Source organism: Mytilus trossulus, chromosome 6, assembly GCF_036588685.1.
Source record: "Mytilus trossulus isolate FHL-02 chromosome 6, PNRI_Mtr1.1.1.hap1, whole genome shotgun sequence".
Lineage (NCBI taxonomy): Eukaryota > Metazoa > Mollusca > Bivalvia > Mytilida > Mytilidae > Mytilus > Mytilus trossulus.
The window spans coordinates 63132983-63153374 of record NC_086378.1 but is presented as its reverse complement, the minus strand read 5'-3'; the positions used below and the strand labels follow the sequence as shown (position 1 = coordinate 63153374).

The window sequence follows — 20392 nt, the reverse complement described above, 5'->3', positions numbered from 1 at the left end:
AGAATATATGAATACCTGACTATGTAAGGAACTTCATGACCCAATTGAAATATATTTATAAGACAAGATGATAAGGTATGATTGCAAATGGGACAACCTTGTATCATCCCAAATATCGATTATCTGAATCTTTATATAATATTTTAAAACAATATCGTTTCAATCAAGTGCATATGTTTGAACACAACTAATTTAATTTCATTCTAGAGCAATACATTGTTTGAACTTAAAATATGATTTAGCATTGATGCAAAAAAAAAACTGTACTTGCCAATGAGACTTTTTCCAACTTTTATTTGTATTAAACTCGGACATAAAGGTTCTTTCATCATTTAGATAAGGTAAATGAATATCCTCCCTCAAAATGTGTCACAATTTGTTTTAATTAACACATGGAGCTTGCGCATGCATGTTGACAAGTGTAATTTCTGAGTCTACAAAACAATAACATGAACTGTAAACCTGGATTTTGAAACGTTCAATCCTTGCTAAGATGCTCAGCAATATTATATAATGGAATTTGATGTGACTGTCATACAAGTGAGAGGTGAAGCTAGCTATAAAACCAGGTTTAATCCATCATTTGTTACATATTAAGTAAATGCCTGTACCAAGTCAATGACAGTTTTTATCAATTCGTTTCAATGGTTAGAGCTTTTGATTAAGCCATTTGAATTTAAAATATTTTCATCCTAATAATATTTTGCAGAGAGTAATGAAAAGAATTGTTAAAAGGTACATATTTGATGTCCAGAGAGAAGATGATGCAAGTGAAGGTAAATATTGTAATCTATTTATAGTCAATATATGGAATTCATTCAATATCAAATTCGTTATTACTAAATTTATAAGCCGAAATAAAACCTCCACAACATACAAGACAGACCAACATGAACCCTATCACAAAAATACATGTTTGTACAGCAAGGGCAAGTAGTTAAGGCTGTAACCTTGGCATTTGGCATATAGCTCATTCTTAGGAAATATACAATACATATTCGCATAAGATGATGTCACAGAGGACAAACATGAGGTAAAAACAAGGTATAAAGTAAGGCTATGAAGTATGAATGCCAATGAATGAGTCAACTTTCAAGTAACGTCAAAATAACGTGGATTTCAGCAAATTTATGTCATCCTATTCAGTCAACGACGAGCAAAACCCATACCATAACTATGATAAAGTCAGCTATAAAAACCTGACATGACGAATTGTGAAACAATCTAAATTAAAAAAAAAAAACCAATTTCCTGATTAATGGTTCGACTTTAAACGTAATCCATATATGACAGATTGCGACCACTTCATGCATAAAATCAGATGCATCTTTGATCGAAGAAATATCTGCTTCGGAATTCAAAAGACTTAAAATCGTAACTGCAAATCTCTAAAAATGGCATCATTTATATTCGTTATTCATGATTTACAACTGAAGGTAATTGGCTAGATAATCATTAAATGACACAAAAGATACTTTGTTTTATTTACATGTCTATAAATCATTTAAGGTATGCTAGGAATGTACTTTAAAACATCTTTATTGCAATTTGTCGAAAGGAAATATTAATTTTATTGTGCATTGTTATTATTTTACAGTTGATTTCGATGAGCTTAAGCAAGATATTTCTAGTTTCCGATACGAAATGCTCAATTATGTATCAAAGAAAGATACACATAATGAACTCTTAGCTGACAAAGTGAAATACTTAGATCTAAAGATAAATAAACTTATTGATCAACAAAATATGTTAATAACATCCCTTCTGAATATAAATAATACTTCAGATCAATTTAGAAGCCTAAGTGTGGCTTCAAGTGTAAGTACTTGTGATTCAGAAGTTTTATCAGGTAGTGGAGATTCTGTTTCAAGCAAACGGAACATACCCAATGGTTCATGTTCATTGTTACATGACATTGAAGAGGAACACATAGGAGATACATCTAGCTCAATACCTTCTGCCAACACCTCCAGTGATGTTAGGCAAAGAACTCCATCAGAAAAACGTAGGAACTTTCAAAAAGATGAGAAAGAATTAGATCCTGTTTGTACGGAACAAGTTGAAATGACTGTTTTTGACAGAGAAGACTTGAAAGAAGTTGTTGTAGCTCATGATGAATTATCTTCATCCCGTTCAGGGTCCATACAAGATTACCATTTGTAGTTTCAATTATCATATTATTACTTAAAGTGCCTGCATTTGTTATAGAATCTTTTTAACCAGAAAGATTTTAATTGTTTTACAGGGGGGAATAGGAATTGAAAGAAAATTATGCTGGACAGAAAAAAAAAACAGGATTAATCCTACGGTGTATTTTCTGCGGTTAGAATTATAATTTGTTCTTATTAAAATGTCATTATTCTTTAATAATATAAAATACAACGCTCAAATACATGTAGAAAGAAATTTGATATTTTCAGTTAATATTACTATAAGATTTACTATCACTAGTGAATATATACATGTGGAAGGATTATTTTTACTGCCACGAAACTTAAAAATTAGAGCCAGGGAAATCGTATATGCAAGAGTACCTGATTGTAAACTTCAAACTAATATCTAGTTGTAAGATGTTTTGACAATTGTTGATATGCATTTGAGAAGGAACAATCTTGGGTATAATTTGACTGATATATATTTGTTCTTAAAATTTTGCCCATATTTGAAATAATAATTAAGAACATTTTATTTCCTAGAAAAATGCGAATTGCAAAGCAAAAACGGATTTGAAATCATTAAAACTAAATTGAATTTTGAAACAAAATACAAATTCCCTTTTTCGCATTGTTGTAAGCGTTTAGCCAGATTATCCTAAGATTGCACCTGATCCTGTCATGACATCTATATTATGTAATATATGAGTATGATTTCTGTATTCACTACGCTGTGATATTTTATAGTTGAAATTAAAATATTGTTACTTATAAAGGTAAACAAGTTACCAAATTAAATCATTTTCACACAAAATTACAAGTTGCAGTACTTAATTTGATGTACCATATATGTACCTCAAATATTATTGTACGTAAACACTTTTCATTATCCTTTTCATAGTTGAAAACGCCATATTAAAAGCATGCTTAGGAATATTTGTGTATACTTCGGTACAGTAAACCCTTATTTTTTTCACATGTTTAACAGTTTTGGTTTTTGTTATCTAAAAATGTCTCAATTATTACTATAAAAGCAACGTCAAAGGGATAACAGTTTTACACCTAAAGCCTTTAGACATCACTAGACTCCAATTCAACATTTTTAAACTAAAATAACTATATATTTTGCTTAAAGCTTCATATGCATTCATTATATGTTCTGTACAAAAGTAGATATTTTTTTTTATTTCTTCTGATTGATATCTCTAAATTAGAATGCATTTGATAATTAATTTACTATCAAATACTAGTATGCAGATATAAAAGTAAACACAAAAGACGAAACACCCTTTGTTCAATTAAATAGACAAATAACGAGTTATTCCGAAATTGTTACATTTGTGATGTGTCAATATTTTGTAACAGAGGTAAATAACTTCTCTATGATAGACATGTTATAATTATCACTTTAATTTTCCTCCAGCTAAGGGTTTTCTGTCTGTAACCTCAGTTTCACCTATTCATTTTATGACCAATATTAGCAGCTAAGTACCTTGAACATGTGAATATTTAAACTTTAAGGTAAACACAATTTCTATTGCGATTTCAGTTACAATGTTTCTTAGCTGAGTGTACAAATATACTTATGAGTTATGTTCCTGATGAATGGTTCACACAATGTCCAGGCAAGAACTATGTTATCTTCTGGACATATTGTTCGACAATCTTTTTATAGTTTATTGAATATTTCACATTATTGTTAATCTTATATTTTAAATATTCATATTCATTACAATTTTATATTATTTCCATTTATATATTATGCATTTGTTTTGTATATTGTTGGTCAAATAAAAGTTTTTATTCGAGCTGTGCATTTTTTTAATATTGTTCGGATAATGCCTCGATGTTTCGACACATATGAGGTGAGATAAAGATCCTCTGCACTATCAACCTACTTAGGTTTTACGACATGAAGATGGTCATCTTTCTTTTGTTAATATATTAAAGAAGATGTGGTATGAGTGCCAATGAGACAATTCTCCAACCATGTCACAAATTATCTAATGTTATAAATTACAGGTCAAAGAACGGCATTCAACACAACTACAATAATTCAAACAGGACAACTAATGGTCTAATCTATATAAAAACGAGCTATAGATAAAAGCTTTTTCTGACGCTTTACTCAAATAGTTTGAAGTTTTACATATATGCATTGAGTGTGAAAAAAGGTTTTTGCCAAGTTTCTTAAATATAACACACAAGTTCTATTGTTTTATTCAACTTTAAATTTTTGAAAACATTGTTTATGAGCTTATAAGGAAATATCAATCGAAAAAAAGAGTATCAAAAGCAGATTTATTTTTGGTATATCTGACAGTTTTGTGCATTTTAATACTATCATGGTCATTTTGTGTCTTTCTTTCCTGATGCCATAGTAAAGATTTAGGTAGAAGTGAAAAATAGCACTACAACGTATATCTATAGAAAAAAAGGGATGCATGTGATAAATATAGGATTGGCAATATACAAGTTCTAAAATGACACTATATATTTATTTATATAAAAATAAAATTTAGTATACGACACAGCTGTGTCATAATTTGTGAAATCTGTGCTGAAAACATAGGCATTGATGGTGTTTGCGTAATTCCATTTGTGAAGCTCAACATTAGCTCGTCAGTTGGTGGTGGACAGTTATAAATTCTTTCTGCAGGATGAATGACTTTTCAGGAAAACCAATTTCACAAATCAAAACTGTCCTCTAGATTTCTCCTACAATATTCATCCACTTTAGTTCTTTTGGTTTAACGGGACACCGTCCTGATTTTTAATTTTGCAAACCATTCAATCTCTTGCTTGCAAAATGATGCGTGAAAATAGGATGGGAATGGCAGTAGACAAGTCTCTTTAAAGTAGGTTTGTGCCCTGAAAAAAGTTTTATAACATTAGCTTTTTTGAAACTTGTGAAAGACTTGAGCAACACACATACCTGAATAAGAGAGCATCATTCATGTCAATGTTCTGTTCCTCTTTACATTGTCATTGATATTTTTTCAAGAAAGCCTCGGGCATAGCTCATGAATTCCTGTCATTACATCCTAAATTGACATAATTACTGTTAAAATAATTATCAGTATGATTTACCTCTTGTAGGAAAACCTTATAATTGTAGCATTCATTAAAACATGCCAAACAGATGACATTGAAACGTAATCCCAAGATTTATGACGTCTTGAATTAACCCCCCTTTTTATTCTAAAACGATAATTGCGGTTGCAAACATACTTTGGTTTAATTGCATGGCGAATTATATAAATAGCAGTATATATTTCTTAAAGTACATAAAGTTTTACCATAAAAAGTTTCCTGAACGTAGTCGTTTTCGGTAAAATGTGCTTTGCAAACAACAGCTGATTGAGATGGCCTCTACGATTTCATCGTGACAATCTACGTATGAGCCATGCATTGACTAAAGGTTTCCCTCTTATTAAGTCATTTGGAAATGCATTACACAACAACAAGGACTAGGCATCGTTAATTGTGTGGTTGTTTAGCAGTGCAGAAACGGAAGTTAAGGACGGAACTGACCGGTCTCACTAACAAGAGTCAAGAAGAATTTTAGCGACAAACAGCGACAAGAAGAATAATTTAGTGACGAAACGAATATAGCAAACAAGGGACAAGCGAATCGATATTCTCTCAAGAGGCTATTCTCGTTTGGTGTGATAGTGTGAAGCCACACCTATCAAGTATGTCCCTATTAAATAAATTATTTAAAAGGAAGTTGGAAAATCATTGTGTTTAGCGTGTGCATAAAACATATTCTTTATATCTAATAAAAACTATACAATCCCTTTCTTCCTTATAAAAAAATATTTTTTTATCTATCAATGTAATATAAAAAATCTTCTTGACGCTTCTTATCGCTAAATTAATTTTATTGTCGCTACTTATCGCTAAATCAATTTTATTGTCGCTTCTTGTCACTTTTTGACGCTTCTTGTTTCTAATGAGTGAGACCCTACCAGATCGGCACCACCTATTTAGAAACGATAATTTCATACTTTATATAACTGAGACCGAAATAGCTATAACGTCATACGGCTTCACGTACAGAAATGCTTTAAATTGTATAATATGTAATATAATTCATGTTCAGTCGACTTTTAATTGTGATAACATGTAACATCAACGACTGAAATGATTTTAAAATATCTTTAGATCGCAAATAGTACTCGAAATTGATCCGACCTCTTTCAACACGGAATTCAAATAATGACAGTTTGTAATCAGGTTGACTGCTTATAATGCAAAATACACATTACTAATTTATTTAAATTTAAAACGAACAATAAACACTGATCGTTTCTTTATTTCCCAATGTAAATGAAAGAAACAAAAACCATTTCATACCACAAAAAGAAGGGGAGAAATTTAAACATTTCCAGATCTATTTCTGGCCAAATGACCCCCAGCATACATTTGTTGGATGTCGCGTAAGGAAAGATGAACCTCATGACTTGAAAGTCAGACCTTATAAAGCACTGCCTTAAATAAACGATAAGGCGATTTATGATATTTTTTTATCTATCAATGTAATATAAAAAATCTTCTTGACGCTTCTTATCGCTAAATTAATTTTATTGTCGCTACTTATCGCTAAATCAATTTTATTGTCGCTTCTTGTCACTTTTTGACGCTTCTTGTTTCTAATGAGTGAGACCCTACCAGATCGGCACCACCTATTTAGAAACGATAATTTCATACTTTATATAACTGAGACCGAAATAGCTATAACGTCATACGGCTTCACGTACAGAAATGCTTTAAATTGTATAATATGTAATATAATTCATGTTCAGTCGACTTTTAATTGTAATAACATGTAACATCAACGACTGAAATGATTTTAAAATATCTTTAGATCGCAAATAGTACTCGAAATTGATCCGACCTCTTTCAACACGGAATTCAAATAATGACAGTTTGTAATCAGGTTGACTGCTTATAATGCAAAATACACATTACTAATTTATTTAAATTTAAAACGAACAATACACACTGATCGTTTCTTTATTTCCCAATGTAAATGAAAGAAACAAAAACCATTTCATACCACAAAAAGAAGGGGAGAAATTTAAACATTTCCAGATCTATTTCTGGCCAAATGACCCCCAGCATACATTTGTTGGATGTCGCGTAAGGAAAGATGAACCTCATGACTTGAAAGTCAGACCTTATAAAGCACTGCCTTAAATAAACGATAAGGCGATTTATGATATTTCATTATTTTTCATTTACATTAAGGACATGTTTTTACTTTTTCGGAAAGCACCTTTTTTTAGTTCAGTTTTTGGGAGGCTTAACATCGGCCTATGCTGTTAGCCAATCAAATTGAATAAGAATGTTAAAAAAATACTATTGCATTAGTAGTTACCTCGCTTTATATAGTTTCAACATAAGTAAGATTTTAAGGTAACCCAAACATAGTACAAATTCTCTTCATTTTGTACTAAGAGTCATTCTCCATAAATATCAAAGTATTTGGAAAAATCAAGAAACGCAAAGTCACAGATTTTAATGAAATTTTGTATCAAGACTTCTTTAAGGTGTCTTATTGTGAAAAAAATAAAAAAAGTTGAAAAAAAAATCTGGTTGCCATGGAAACTGATTACCCTCATTTTGAGCCATTTTTCATTGGAAAATCATGATTTTTTCAGATTTTCAGCACTTCATACTGCAGAATACACAGAACTTAAAATAATGAAGCTTTGACTGTTCAAATCTATCACACTTTAACTTTATATAACTAAAGTATTAAAGATAAAAACTAATTTCTAGACATGCAGTGGCATGCATATAAAGCAGCCATTTTGCACTTTTGTCATGAAGCTAAAAAAGTGATTTTTCAGGCTTTTTTAAGAGTGTAACAGAAAAAAACTGGACAACAGACCTTTTTGAAACTATTTGACAATGAAGCTTCATTAGTTATCATCACAATATTAAAAAATTAGAGAGGTGATATTTTTGGTATTTTTTTTTTTTTAATTTGAAAATTGCTCTAAATCCTGATATTTCACAAAATCTACATACATGCAGTGATACATAACCAGTATATAACCAAACTGCATAAGAGATATTGAGACAAACTTTCCAAAAGAAATCTTATGAACAGGCTTTTGATAGAAATAGACAACACTTTTTCAGTTTTTATCATTTTATGTGGTTGTCATGGCAACATAATTATGTCTATAAATAGCCTATTATTAGCATGAAAACAATCGAGTTCATATTCCGCTTTGCATAAGATTATTTTAAACAACATGACAGTGTGAGATAGTTTTAAACATGCATGAACTAAGATAATACATGTAAACAAAAAAAATCAACAACAACCAACCCCTCAACCCAACCCACCCTCCTCCTTTTCCTGATTTTTTGAAACTAGAATAGCATGAATAGGTCAAGAATTTTGTATACAATATCCGCCCTGTATTGATAATATGGAACTTTCAGACCTGGATACCCTGTTCTTTTACAGCATCAGACTAATGTATGTGACCTTCTGACCAAGGACCAATTACCAATGTTGCATTATATAACTCAGTTGTTAACAGAAATTCTGTATTTTAAAATTTTAAGAAATTTCCCTGTTCAGTTTCAAAATAAATAGCTTTCTATAACACTAGTCTGAATTAAAAGGGATTAATTGATTAATCAAAAAAAATATAGGGGTCAATGTGCTTGTTTTCAAAGTTTTAGCCATTGCAATTTTGATGGGGAAAAGTTCTCTCTTGATTTTTCCTAGCTTTGTCCCATACCAGTTTAAGCTCTCAATAACTATTAGAAAATAAATAAGATTTTATAAGACTTTTATAAATGGCTTATAATTGTATATGTAAAAGATTTATGAAAAGAAAAATGGGGGTCCATGGGCAAATTTTTCAAGGCTTTTAAATGGATAAAACTAGAGAATTTCTAAAAAAATCTAACAAAAATATGACAAGGAAATATCCTCAACCCCTTTAGATGAATTGATTTATAATGGAACGAAAATTATAGAGTTTGTTTTTTCAGTTGCCATTTCTGAATTTTGATTCAGCATCAAATTGATAATAACTATTACACATTGATCAGGACCTTCAGATATGAACATATACACTAAGTTTGGTTTCAATTCTTACAGAGGTTCTTTACAGGATAAAAATAGCTCTCTTTAATTCTGTTTAGAGGCTCTCAAAGAGGAGTTAAAAATATGAAATGTAAACAGACAGACAATAATCGGACAGACAAGTAACACTAAGTGATAAGTAGTATGAACTTATATAACACAATAAATACAGTTAATTGTTTGAATTGATTTGCTGAGTTAAATTGCTGATTGTTTCCTCCCTGGCTGCATCAGAACCGGATTCATCAAGCTTCAACTTCCTACATAACCGGGAAAAATAACTGGTAATTTGTTGGACAGAGAGTATTTCACTATAATCGAAACGCCTAGAACCATCTTCATTTTTTTCAAGCAACATTGCTTCAGACACACTGTATGGGTCTTCTTTTTTACCACTTTTTTGTCCTTTATTGAATTTTTTATAAAGATAATCTGTTTGATTTTTGTTGAACCTCTTATTTTTTCGGTCATCTTTCAACGCCCAACCCATGTCCAATTCAGAATCGGATGTTGATAGTTTAGTTGCAGATGGCATGATCATTAGTTGTTTATTAACGCTTGATTCAGCAACCTTTTCAAGGTATTTGACTTTGGATATATCAGAGCTGCAACTAGATTTTTGATCAAATACGAGTGTACATTTTTCTGAATATAAATGATTCGTTAGTTCTTCATTGTTTGCAAATGTTTTTGTGCATCCCTCAGTTGAGCAAACCACCACATCTTCTGAATCTGTTTCAGGTTCATTTATCTTTTGTTTCAGTTGATGGAAAAGTATATGACCTGAATCTTCTATCACTTGGAGTTGTATTGACTCTACTGTAGATATGTTTGAAATAAGACATCCTAGAAAGAAAAGAAAAACTTTCACTCACATATTCAGCCTTGTATTTGCTAATTGGTGATTAAATCTAGTATATATATGCACCAAAAAATTTCTTGAAAAAACTTGTTTGAATCATACAATAATTCTTATTTCATTTGAATATCTATAGATACTTGAATTGGATTGGTCAATTAGAATTTTTCTCTTGGTTTACACTTCGATAAACCATATTTCCAAAACTACTTTCGTAATCTATTCATGCATGGTACACATTCTTGTAAGGATACTGGGATTTTCGGCAAATTGAGATTATAAAACAAATGCATAACAATTGTTTCTATTGTAATGCATTTATAACAAACAATTTTAAAAATGCCCTAAAGCTTTAAAAAATGTATACAAAATAAAATTTTATTACAATTAACAAAATTTCATGAAGGATTTGGCGAATTTACATCATTGCAAAACATGATGAAAGTCACACGAATGAAAATTTTCAAGGGAAAGATTATTTCGTTACGTGTACACTTCAAATTCGCATAATATCTATTTAAAATGAAGTTTTTGAGGTAGGTGCTCTTTCATTTTAGATTCTGTTGCATTTATTGCACTTTTATGGTTTTTAGAAAGTCAAGATGGCGGCGTGCCATTGTGATTTAGATTGTAAATATAGACATAGTAGCTGTCAGACAAATAATTTAAATTTAGAAAATAATGGTGTACTATGTTTGACTGAAGAATTATTAATAAAAGGATTAAACCCATTTTTTCTAGAGGTTAGTGATGTGAAAACAGGGTCTCTAACTCGCAAACTTATGATATAAGTACTTCGGACTTTTATTCAATTTGTGAGTTAATTGTATAATAAACAGTAAGTTTAATTTTTTCAATCTTTTTAAAAACTACATGTATATAAGTGTTAGCTTTTAGCCCAATTTTGTTCTATAGTTCATGATGAAATTGCTGGTCATTGTTTTTAGTAAGTTTTGAATTCAAAAGTTTAGGACAGAGGCACGATTGATAATTCTTCAACAGGTGTAATTTTGGTGTAGCGCAACTGGTGGAAATTGACTTCTTTGAAAGATTTAGTCTTATATATAATTTTAAATTTCTTTCTTTGAAACTATAACTCAATTGCAGAGCATTTTATAAAACTAAATCTTCATCAACCTCTACATTTATGAAAATGGTCAAAATTTATAACACCTACCTTGGCCAATATTGTATGCCTTCCATACTCTGATTCCATTCCTCTCAAAGGTGAAGTTTGAATAACTCGATATTGATGGAATGACACGGTCCACATTTTTAGGTTTTGCTGTCATATTGTCTACCACTTTTATTCTGTATCTAACATTCTTCATTGACTTTTCAATGGCCTTTAAAAAAATAAAAATATATTCATTGCTAATTTGGATAATTTTGCATTGATAATCAATAGCTTGTAACCATGAACAATTGAAAGCTTTTGGTTTAAAACTATGAAATTGCTGTCATTAAACAGATTTTATATTTTTAATTAAAATATTATACTTTTCATTTCCCATTTATATGCCCCCTTTATGACCATTATGATTTTACGTTTGTGCGTCCCTTTGTTTGTCCATTCTTTCGTTCTTTCATTCCTCCTTTTGTCCTGCTTCAAGCTAATGTTTTTGGTTACAGTTTTAGGTGATGGTACATTTGAAGAAGTTGAATCCAATCAACTTAAAACTAAAGTGTACTTTATATAACTGATTATGCAGTGTGGGCTTTGCTCATTGTTGAAGGCTGTACAGTGACCTATAGTTGTTCATTTCTGTGTCATTTTGTCCTATTGTGGGGAGTTGTTATTCTTGTTTAATATTATTTTGTTGAATTTAACACCAAATCTGATCACCTACATGTACTTTAATGAAGTTTTATAGGTACATGAATGTATTATACATAAAAAGAAAAATTCTTACCTCTTTCATATGATTGGCAGTTACAACATCATTTCCTTGATTGATGTATCTTCTTATTGCTGATTTAACAGTTGCTGCTGTCCTATCACAGGGACCTTTGCCATTCTGTGCCTCACAAAAGTTGTAGGTTTGTACACTGCCCAAGTTAAAGAGTTGTGCCATCATCTCGGAGGATTTATAACAGGCGGCATTGTCAGACCAAAGATGAAACTGTGTGCTCTGGTTATCATCTTGGATTGATGTGATGACATCCTGTATTACGCCACTGGTAGTGTGACTATCCTGTGAGGTCTGGTTTGAAAATATATGGATAAATCCAAGAGAGTGTAGAGAGTTATCAATTTTCTTAAATGCTATTGACAAATGCCATGGAATCCCCCTCTTTGCAAACCAGTCACACTGATCTTCTCTAAATTTTCTGGGCAAAAATTTCATAGCCCAATCGCAAACTATGAAGACTTCATTTTCCTGCATTTGTTCAAATGTATCATTTTTGGCTTGGTCTTGTATTTGACACCTAACAAGATGTTTCTTCAAGTTAATGATACTCTGTGCTGCCTGGTTTATTTTAAATCTCATATCATTTGCTGCATCCTCATGTTCAGTAGTGTTGGTTACTATTTTTGTCATTGCTGTTATGATTTCTTTTAGCTGTTCACATGATTCGCAAATATGTGTATACGAATGATTGCATTCAGATTTAAAATTTTCATCTTTGGGATCGCTTCCTCCATATGTAAGACAATGGTCTGCAACTTGGCATGACTGAGCAACATGGACCTGAAATTAAAACAAGCAAATATATAATACCTAGCTTTCAAAAAAAAAATTCTTTCATTTACAAGTGTTTGGTATTTTACTTATTACTGTTTTTGGAATTTACATTATTAAATCTTGTTTTAATGTCCTGACATCACTAACAAGTCAAGTCTAGTGTTGCATAGAATTTAACACCAAGAGGTTGACATTACATGCTATAATTGTAGTTTGTTATATTGTTCATACAAAATTACAGGAAAGTGTCATTTTTTTCTTATTTTATCTAGGCTTATAGACTTCATTGACCTAGGACTATAGTCTTGCTACTATTTATTTTAAAAATATTTGTATCAATACCTTATATTTCAAATATAAAAGTGTTTTACTGGACCCTACCTATAACTCCTAAAACAAATAGGGTATTACAATCAAATAAAAATTAAGGGTTGAGATTTACTTGATAGCTACAATGTAGATGTAAATGGATGGACAGATAGAGGCACAAAAATACACTGTTACTACATAGATGCGCATATAATAAATTTTAAAAATAAAATTGTTTTTTACTGACAAAATGAAAATAGAAAGGAAGAACTGCACATGTATATATATATATATTCAGAGTACTAAATATTCACACATACTCTAAAATCTGCCTTCATGTATCTTCTTGACTGCACCAAAAGTTTGTTGATATCACTGAATTCAGTTTGAGTCATCAGATCAAGACTGTGTAATTCTTTAGCTACAGCCTCTAGGGTAGCAAAAGCCCTCCCGCCTTCAGCCACAAAATAGTCGACACCTTCAAAGCTTTGTCGGATGGTAGCTGTACATTCTGATAGAATTTTGTACATTGTACTTTCACCTGCAATAAAAGAGTATAATAGATGTTCATATTCATACAGCTGAGTTTGATTTTAAAACCACATTTTCAACAAAACAAAGTTCTTTAACTCTATGATAATAATAGAAAAAATCATTTAGATTGAGGTGGGATCTTATAATGAATATGACTCTATCATTCAGTTAGTAAATATTTTTGTGAAAGCAATCTTGGTTTATTTTTGGAAATGGTAAAAGTTAAGACAATTTTTCTTTTCATAAACAAAGTACTGTAACTTCATTATGAACTCTTGGACAACAAAAGAGAAAATCATATATATGTATACCAAATAACTTTAACCTATCAGTGACTATAGTGGTTCCCCATAAACTATCCTAATCACAAATTAATATATGTAACATAAGGAAAAGTTTTAAAATCAATAGACCTAGACTAGCATATCTAAGTCTTTCTATTTTTAATACATCAAGGTAAGACAAATAACTAAAAAAAAGGGTTTTTTGTAACAAGTATGCAATATTATATAAGACAAAATTGAGAATGGAAATGGGGAATGTGTCAAAGAGACAACAATTGACCATAGAACAGACAACAGCAGAAGGAAGAGGCTACTTGAAACTATTTGATTTTATTCTTACCTAATGGGATAATAGTGTTTTCTTCACAATACAGTTTGTACTGATGAATAATATCTGAAGAGCCCATACATCGAATCAGGTTTGGCACATTTTGAACTGTTCCATCAGATAATTTCAATTTCTTTTCACCATATGGTAGATCTCTGATAATATGTGGTGATGTTATAAATTCCAAGAAGCTGTCTAATTTCATTGGATCCATTTTTTGTCTGTGTGTTTCTGCTTGTGGTACAGGCAGCCCATAGCCAAATTTCTCTCCATGTTTTTTGGAAGTGTAGTATCTAAACTCTGTTAAGTCAGGGATAAGTTGCAATACTTCTTGGTATGTCATGAACAATGAAAGCATTGATAATAATTGTCTTCTATGCTGCCAAGATTCTGATTTCTGGTAAAACTCTGCAATAGTTGATAACGTTGCAAGAGGTTTGATATTTTCTTCAGAAGAGACCTTCTCAGTTGAGTTTGACAGAAATATTTGCTGTGAGACATCACTAAAATTCTCAGGGAAAAAACATCCTATGACACAGTCAATGATATTTTGTAGTCTATCAACATACAAGTATTGTGATTTCTTGGACAGTTCAAACCAGGACTTTGATGGAAGGCTGGAAATAGTTTTGCTGCCATTAACTTCTAAAAAGCGATTTAAATACTGAAGTGCCTCTTCTCTTTGGTAACTGGCCTGTGATTCCTGTAAAAAAATGTTCATCATTTAGTCATAAAATAAAAGTGACAAATCAATGGTTAAATAATACAGTATTATTTACTTATAGTATCAATATTGATATTCAGTATCAGGTCTGATCTACAAACTCACTATGGTGAATAGTCGAGCAAAAGTCTGTGAAAACTTAAGCTTAGCCTTAGGTTGACAAATTAAATGAATATGCTAACAAATTTCTGTGTTCCCTGTTGTCTACTTGTATATTATTCTTATTGCGTAGGTATATATAGAGAAATTATTCATCTTATGAAAAGATATAACATACAAGGGTAGTCTAATTTTATATGTAGGAATCCAGAAAAAACAGAAAAACAGAAAGAAATTTTATTTTAAGCCCAACATTCAGCAGCTATTTTGATGCATAAACAAGGATGAGTATATGAGCAACAAAAAATGTTCATTTTACATATACATAGAGGTTCTAGGTGCCCTTTATTTTGTTTTTATGCCAGCTAGGGTTAATTAGTATTTTCAGAGGAGAAGATCTTTGTTAAGGTTTCAAAAATAATTCAAGTTGATAACCAACTTGATAAAACACTGCAAAATTTCTAATTTATGAGTAGCAACCCAACAACAGGTTGTTTGATGTGTGGAAAAACTTCTGACATGGCATATTGTATGTGACTAGAGCAAAAATGTTTTAAAAAAAATGTCATAGTTCCTGAGACAGATAAGATGATAAATATTCATGGGCACAGGGATGGACTGACAGACTGACAGACAGAAGTAAAAAATAATAAACCCCAACTTAAAAAAAATAACAGAAATTTAGAAGTTAGCTACTCATGTGTAAAATCATTTTTAAAAGTATTTAGTATACAGGAAGTTGTGGAGTGATAAAACTGAAGACACATCAAACGGTACAGCTGACATATATAAACTCTGAAACCAAATTTCAGAAATCCTTCTTATGTAATTCCTGAGAAAGGAGCAATGAAAAATATTCATAGGACAGAGTGACAGACTGACAAATGGCCAGACAGAGGTAAATAAGTATACTCCCCTTTATTTAAGTGGTGTTATAATTTATTCAGCTTAACTGAACAATAAATGATATCATAAAAGAGTTATAAAATTTTATACCTGTGTAGATTGTTGTTCAATTGTTTCTGAATCTGAGAAAATATTACTTCCATCATACTCCATTTGACATGTCTCATGTGTCTGTAAGTAAATCATATAAAAATTAAATTCACCACAAGGCGACAATAAATCTCAGGGAATTACATATTTTGAACTTGCACATTCTGTAGATGGGCCTTACTATGATTTTTGATGAATAACAACAATGCAGTGCTGTTCTTTTGCTTTTTGTGTTTATTTGTTATAGTGTGTCTACTGATTTTTTGTTATGGATGGATACCAGGGTCCCTATATCCTATATCCTAAGTTTTCATACGACCACAAACAGATTCAAAAGTTGGGGGTGTTCTTATTTTTTAAAGGGGTTCTTATTTTTTTTTGAAATTTTCAAGAAGAATCTTTAATTGTACAGTATTGCGCAATAGATTTGTTAAATCTTTACCTTTTTTTTGTGTGTCAGAAACCTACACTATGTTAAAAATTTGATCACAATCCAAATTAAAAGAGTATATCAAGCTTGAATATTGTGTCTAAATTTCCGCCAACTGTTCAAGGTTTAACATATGCAGTTGTATCGGGCTGTGCTCAGCGAAGCAATTTATTCTATTATAAAACTATAACATGTTAACTTATATCTGTTAAAAAAGATCAAAATGAAAAAATTATGCTTTTGACACCAGAAATTTGTTTCAGAGGTAATGTGCTCATAATGACTGCAATTGTGAAAATAAAATATCCACATATCTATAAAACTATATGCATTCATACATGAAATTTTGATCCAACCAAATTTTTATACCAACTATCAAAATAATGAAATTCCAATATTAGACATGTTAAACAGACCGCTCTCATATCTAATAACCAAATTTGAATTATTCTATCATAATTAAGCATAAAAATCAAATTTCCATAAATACTATACAAGTTTAGTAGTACTTACAATTCCATCTGCTTGTGTCTCAATTGTATTTTGGCTCTCAATGAAAGTATCCACACAATGTTGTAAACTGTCTTTAACCTAAAAATAAATAACATACTTGAATATGACAGACAGACAGACAGACAGACAGACAGACAGACAGACAGACAGACAGACAGACAGACAGACAGACAGACAGAAGAATATATGCTACATTAAATGTGTTAGATTATCATATCTGTACTATAAATGAGATTTTTATCAGTATATGCCATCTATAACATCATTCCCAAGTCAGGAGCCTCTGGCCTTCAGTTAGTCTTGTATTATTTTAATTTTAGTTTCGTGTGTACAATTTGGAAATTAGTATGGCGTTCGTTATCACTGAACTAGTATATATTTGTTTAGGGGCCAGCTGAAGGACGCCTCCGGGTGTGGGAATTTCTCGCTACATTGAAGACCTGTTGGTGACCTGCTGCTGTTTTTTTTATTTTTTTTGATCAGGTTAGTGTCTCTTTGACACATTCCCCATTTCCATTCTCAATTTTATTACTAGACACATTCAATTTAACATATTTATACAGATATAGGAAGATGTGGTGTGTCGAGTGCCATTGAGACATTACCCTCCATCCAAATAACAATTTATAAAAGTAAACTATTATAAGTTAATGTACAGCCTTTAACATGTTTAGTTAAAAAATGATTGCAAAAAAATGCTAAAGTCAAATATAAACTTTTGAAAAAGTATATATATTTATCCTATATATTTTTGTTTCAAACTGGTCTTATTTTGGTACCTTTGATGAACATTCCTCATATGTATATATATCATCATCTAGTTCTTTTCTGGTAAATTCTTTTCTGCAGCTAATACAGACAGCTACAAATGTAAAATTAGATAAGTCAAAATAAGTAACATAATCTGCCTGGTGTATGCAAAATGTTTGATAAGTTTTGTAATCATGGGTACACATGAAAATTAGACTTCTGTTTGAGTAGTTGTTGCAAGTGAGATTTTCATTATTAATTCACTTTGATATTTATAAATCATGTTTCTATACATGTTATATGTTCAGTTATAATTGAATGTAACTTTAGATTTAAACAACACTACTGGCTAATTGACCTGTTAGGTGTTTTGAAGCTATAAAAACATTGTTAACAGATTTTTTACTAGATTTTTACATCCATAATCTTGTCCCCTTATACTTTTTAATTATAATTGAAAGGTATAATTGTCTTTCTTGTGTTACTGGGTTTCTGTGTCCATTGACCTCTTACATTAGAAATAGTGATAGGGGGTGATAGTCTTGTGATAGTGTACATTATTTATTATAGTTTTACTATAGATGACTGATGACCCTTGATATTCTAGGAGGTAAGGGAGAGAGGGTTCATGGGGATTTGGGAAATAAATGGTCCAATTTTATTAAAAGCAAAACTAATTTTAGCCTTAAGATTATTTGAAACTAACTTACACAATATAGAAAATAATTTATTGTGATACTTTGACCTCAGGATAAACTTTTAAATCTACAGGCCCAGGACTCAATTGTGGGACAAATTTAGTTAGATTCTGTTGGCCTGTAGAAATTATTTTTACAGGCCCAAAAGCAGTTTTACTTGCCTGGGCTGCTGGGCCTTTGTGAAAACTGCATGGATTATGACTTAAACTAAAGAAGAATAAGAATATCTGTTTTCTTAAACTAGAACCTGTCCCCTTTGAGTCTATTCAAACGTTTTATTATCGTCAAATCGGCACCTGCAAGGTTAAATCGGCACCTAGTCAAATCGGCACTTGGTTAAAACGACACTTAATTTTAGTCATTTCGGCACCTACGTAAAATATATGTGGAATATGGCTATGTTTTTCACTAAAACAAATGTGTTATCTGACAAATATTGACTTTTAAATATCTTTGTGGATTTAAGTATGTTTTTTGTTGTTGTTCAACTTAAAATGTTTTCAAAGTATTGGATATTTGTAAGATACAAAGGCATAGCACCCTCCCTTGCTCTAAAAATTGATTTGTACAATTCAAATTGTACATTATCCCACACACCTACCCATATACAAAAGTACATTGACTTACGTGTTCCTACTGGCAGAACAACACCAGTTTTTTTGAATAAAGTTGTTACATCTTCAAACTGAAGACATTTGCTTCTTTTTCTCTTCTTCTCATTGTGCCTAACAACTTCTGACGAATGGGTGTGGTCTATTTCTGGATGTGCACTAATGTGAGATGGTACCAGGCAAAGAAGTCTATTTCTTTTCTTTTCATTTAGTTTTAGAAAGTAATTAAAATGTGAAGAACAAATATAATAGGTATTAGCCAAAATATTCTTTGGTAAGATACCAGCTTCAGTAAGCACAATAATAATGTCATCATATGAACATGTCTTTAAATGGAAAAAGTCTTCAGAACATCTGATAAATTCTTTGGATAACGATCCAAACTGGCAGAAAGTCATTTTTCAATCACCCTAAATCATTATTTGTTGATTACAAAACCTTGAATCTTCTATAAAGTTAAGGTGATGGTTGTTTACATCTTGTTGTCTGCTGACATCTTGTTTATTTGTTACCTCATAATAGGAAGAGTTGTTAACAAGGGAGATAACTTGATAGCTGTGTTGGAATAAATATTGATGTTAGCACTAGCTGTACTTTATAGACAGCTCTATATGCAGAAACAAAGATAGTTATTTTTATTTATATTATATATTACATTAAAAATAGTACTCTTGTGCAGCATTTGAAAAGAATATTTATTCAAATCACAAAAACGTCACCATTTTTTTTTACAAATTATATGCAAATATAGTGCCAAAGCAATGCATTTAACTTTTTTATTCTAAATATCACCTCTCTATAAATTAACATACATTGAAAACAATATCTTAAAGATTTATCCCTAAAAAATCTCAGAGATCTGTTGTCCAAATTTTTTTTTAATTTGTTTTGAAAATTGCTGAAAATGTTAAATTAATTTTGAAAACTAGTGTATTTTCCCAAAGTTCCACAGGCTGGTACAGTAAAACGAAAATATGCACAGCTTTCATTTTTTTTTATTTAAGTAGAGCTATAATAATCCTTTCAGGGTATTAACAGTGATAGAATTTTAACTTCTTCCTTTTTATGTAAAGATTGTTTAAAAAATTCTTTTTTTCAGTTTTTGAATCGAAAAAAAATCAGTCTTTTTAAATATGATGTGTTACCATGGCAACACATATTTTTTTAACATTTTTTTTTATATGAATAATGTTTTATGCCTATAATGCACCATTTAACCAAGTTTTGTCTGATTTCATGACATACCATTTCCTTGTCATTTTGGTGCTTACAGAGAATGACTCCTAATATTAAAATTTAT

At 30.8% G+C, this 20392-nt stretch overlaps 1 protein-coding gene across 1 annotated transcript; it reads right to left on the bottom strand.

Moving 5' to 3' along the window:
* Positions 1 to 7974: 7974 nt before the first annotated feature.
* LOC134721663 (uncharacterized) lies at positions 7975 to 19658 on the bottom strand. The gene is made up of 9 exons (XM_063584799.1): positions 19109 to 19658; positions 17813 to 17895; positions 17034 to 17111; positions 16091 to 16171; positions 14284 to 14974; positions 13446 to 13666; positions 12043 to 12822; positions 11307 to 11475; positions 7975 to 10116 (listed from the first exon to the last, which is right to left on the bottom strand). Exons 1-9 carry the CDS (start codon positions 19488 to 19490, stop codon positions 9443 to 9445), a joined length of 3159 nt encoding a protein of 1052 aa, XP_063440869.1. The 5' UTR covers positions 19491 to 19658; the 3' UTR covers positions 7975 to 9442.
* Between the last annotated feature and the right edge of the window lie 734 nt (positions 19659 to 20392).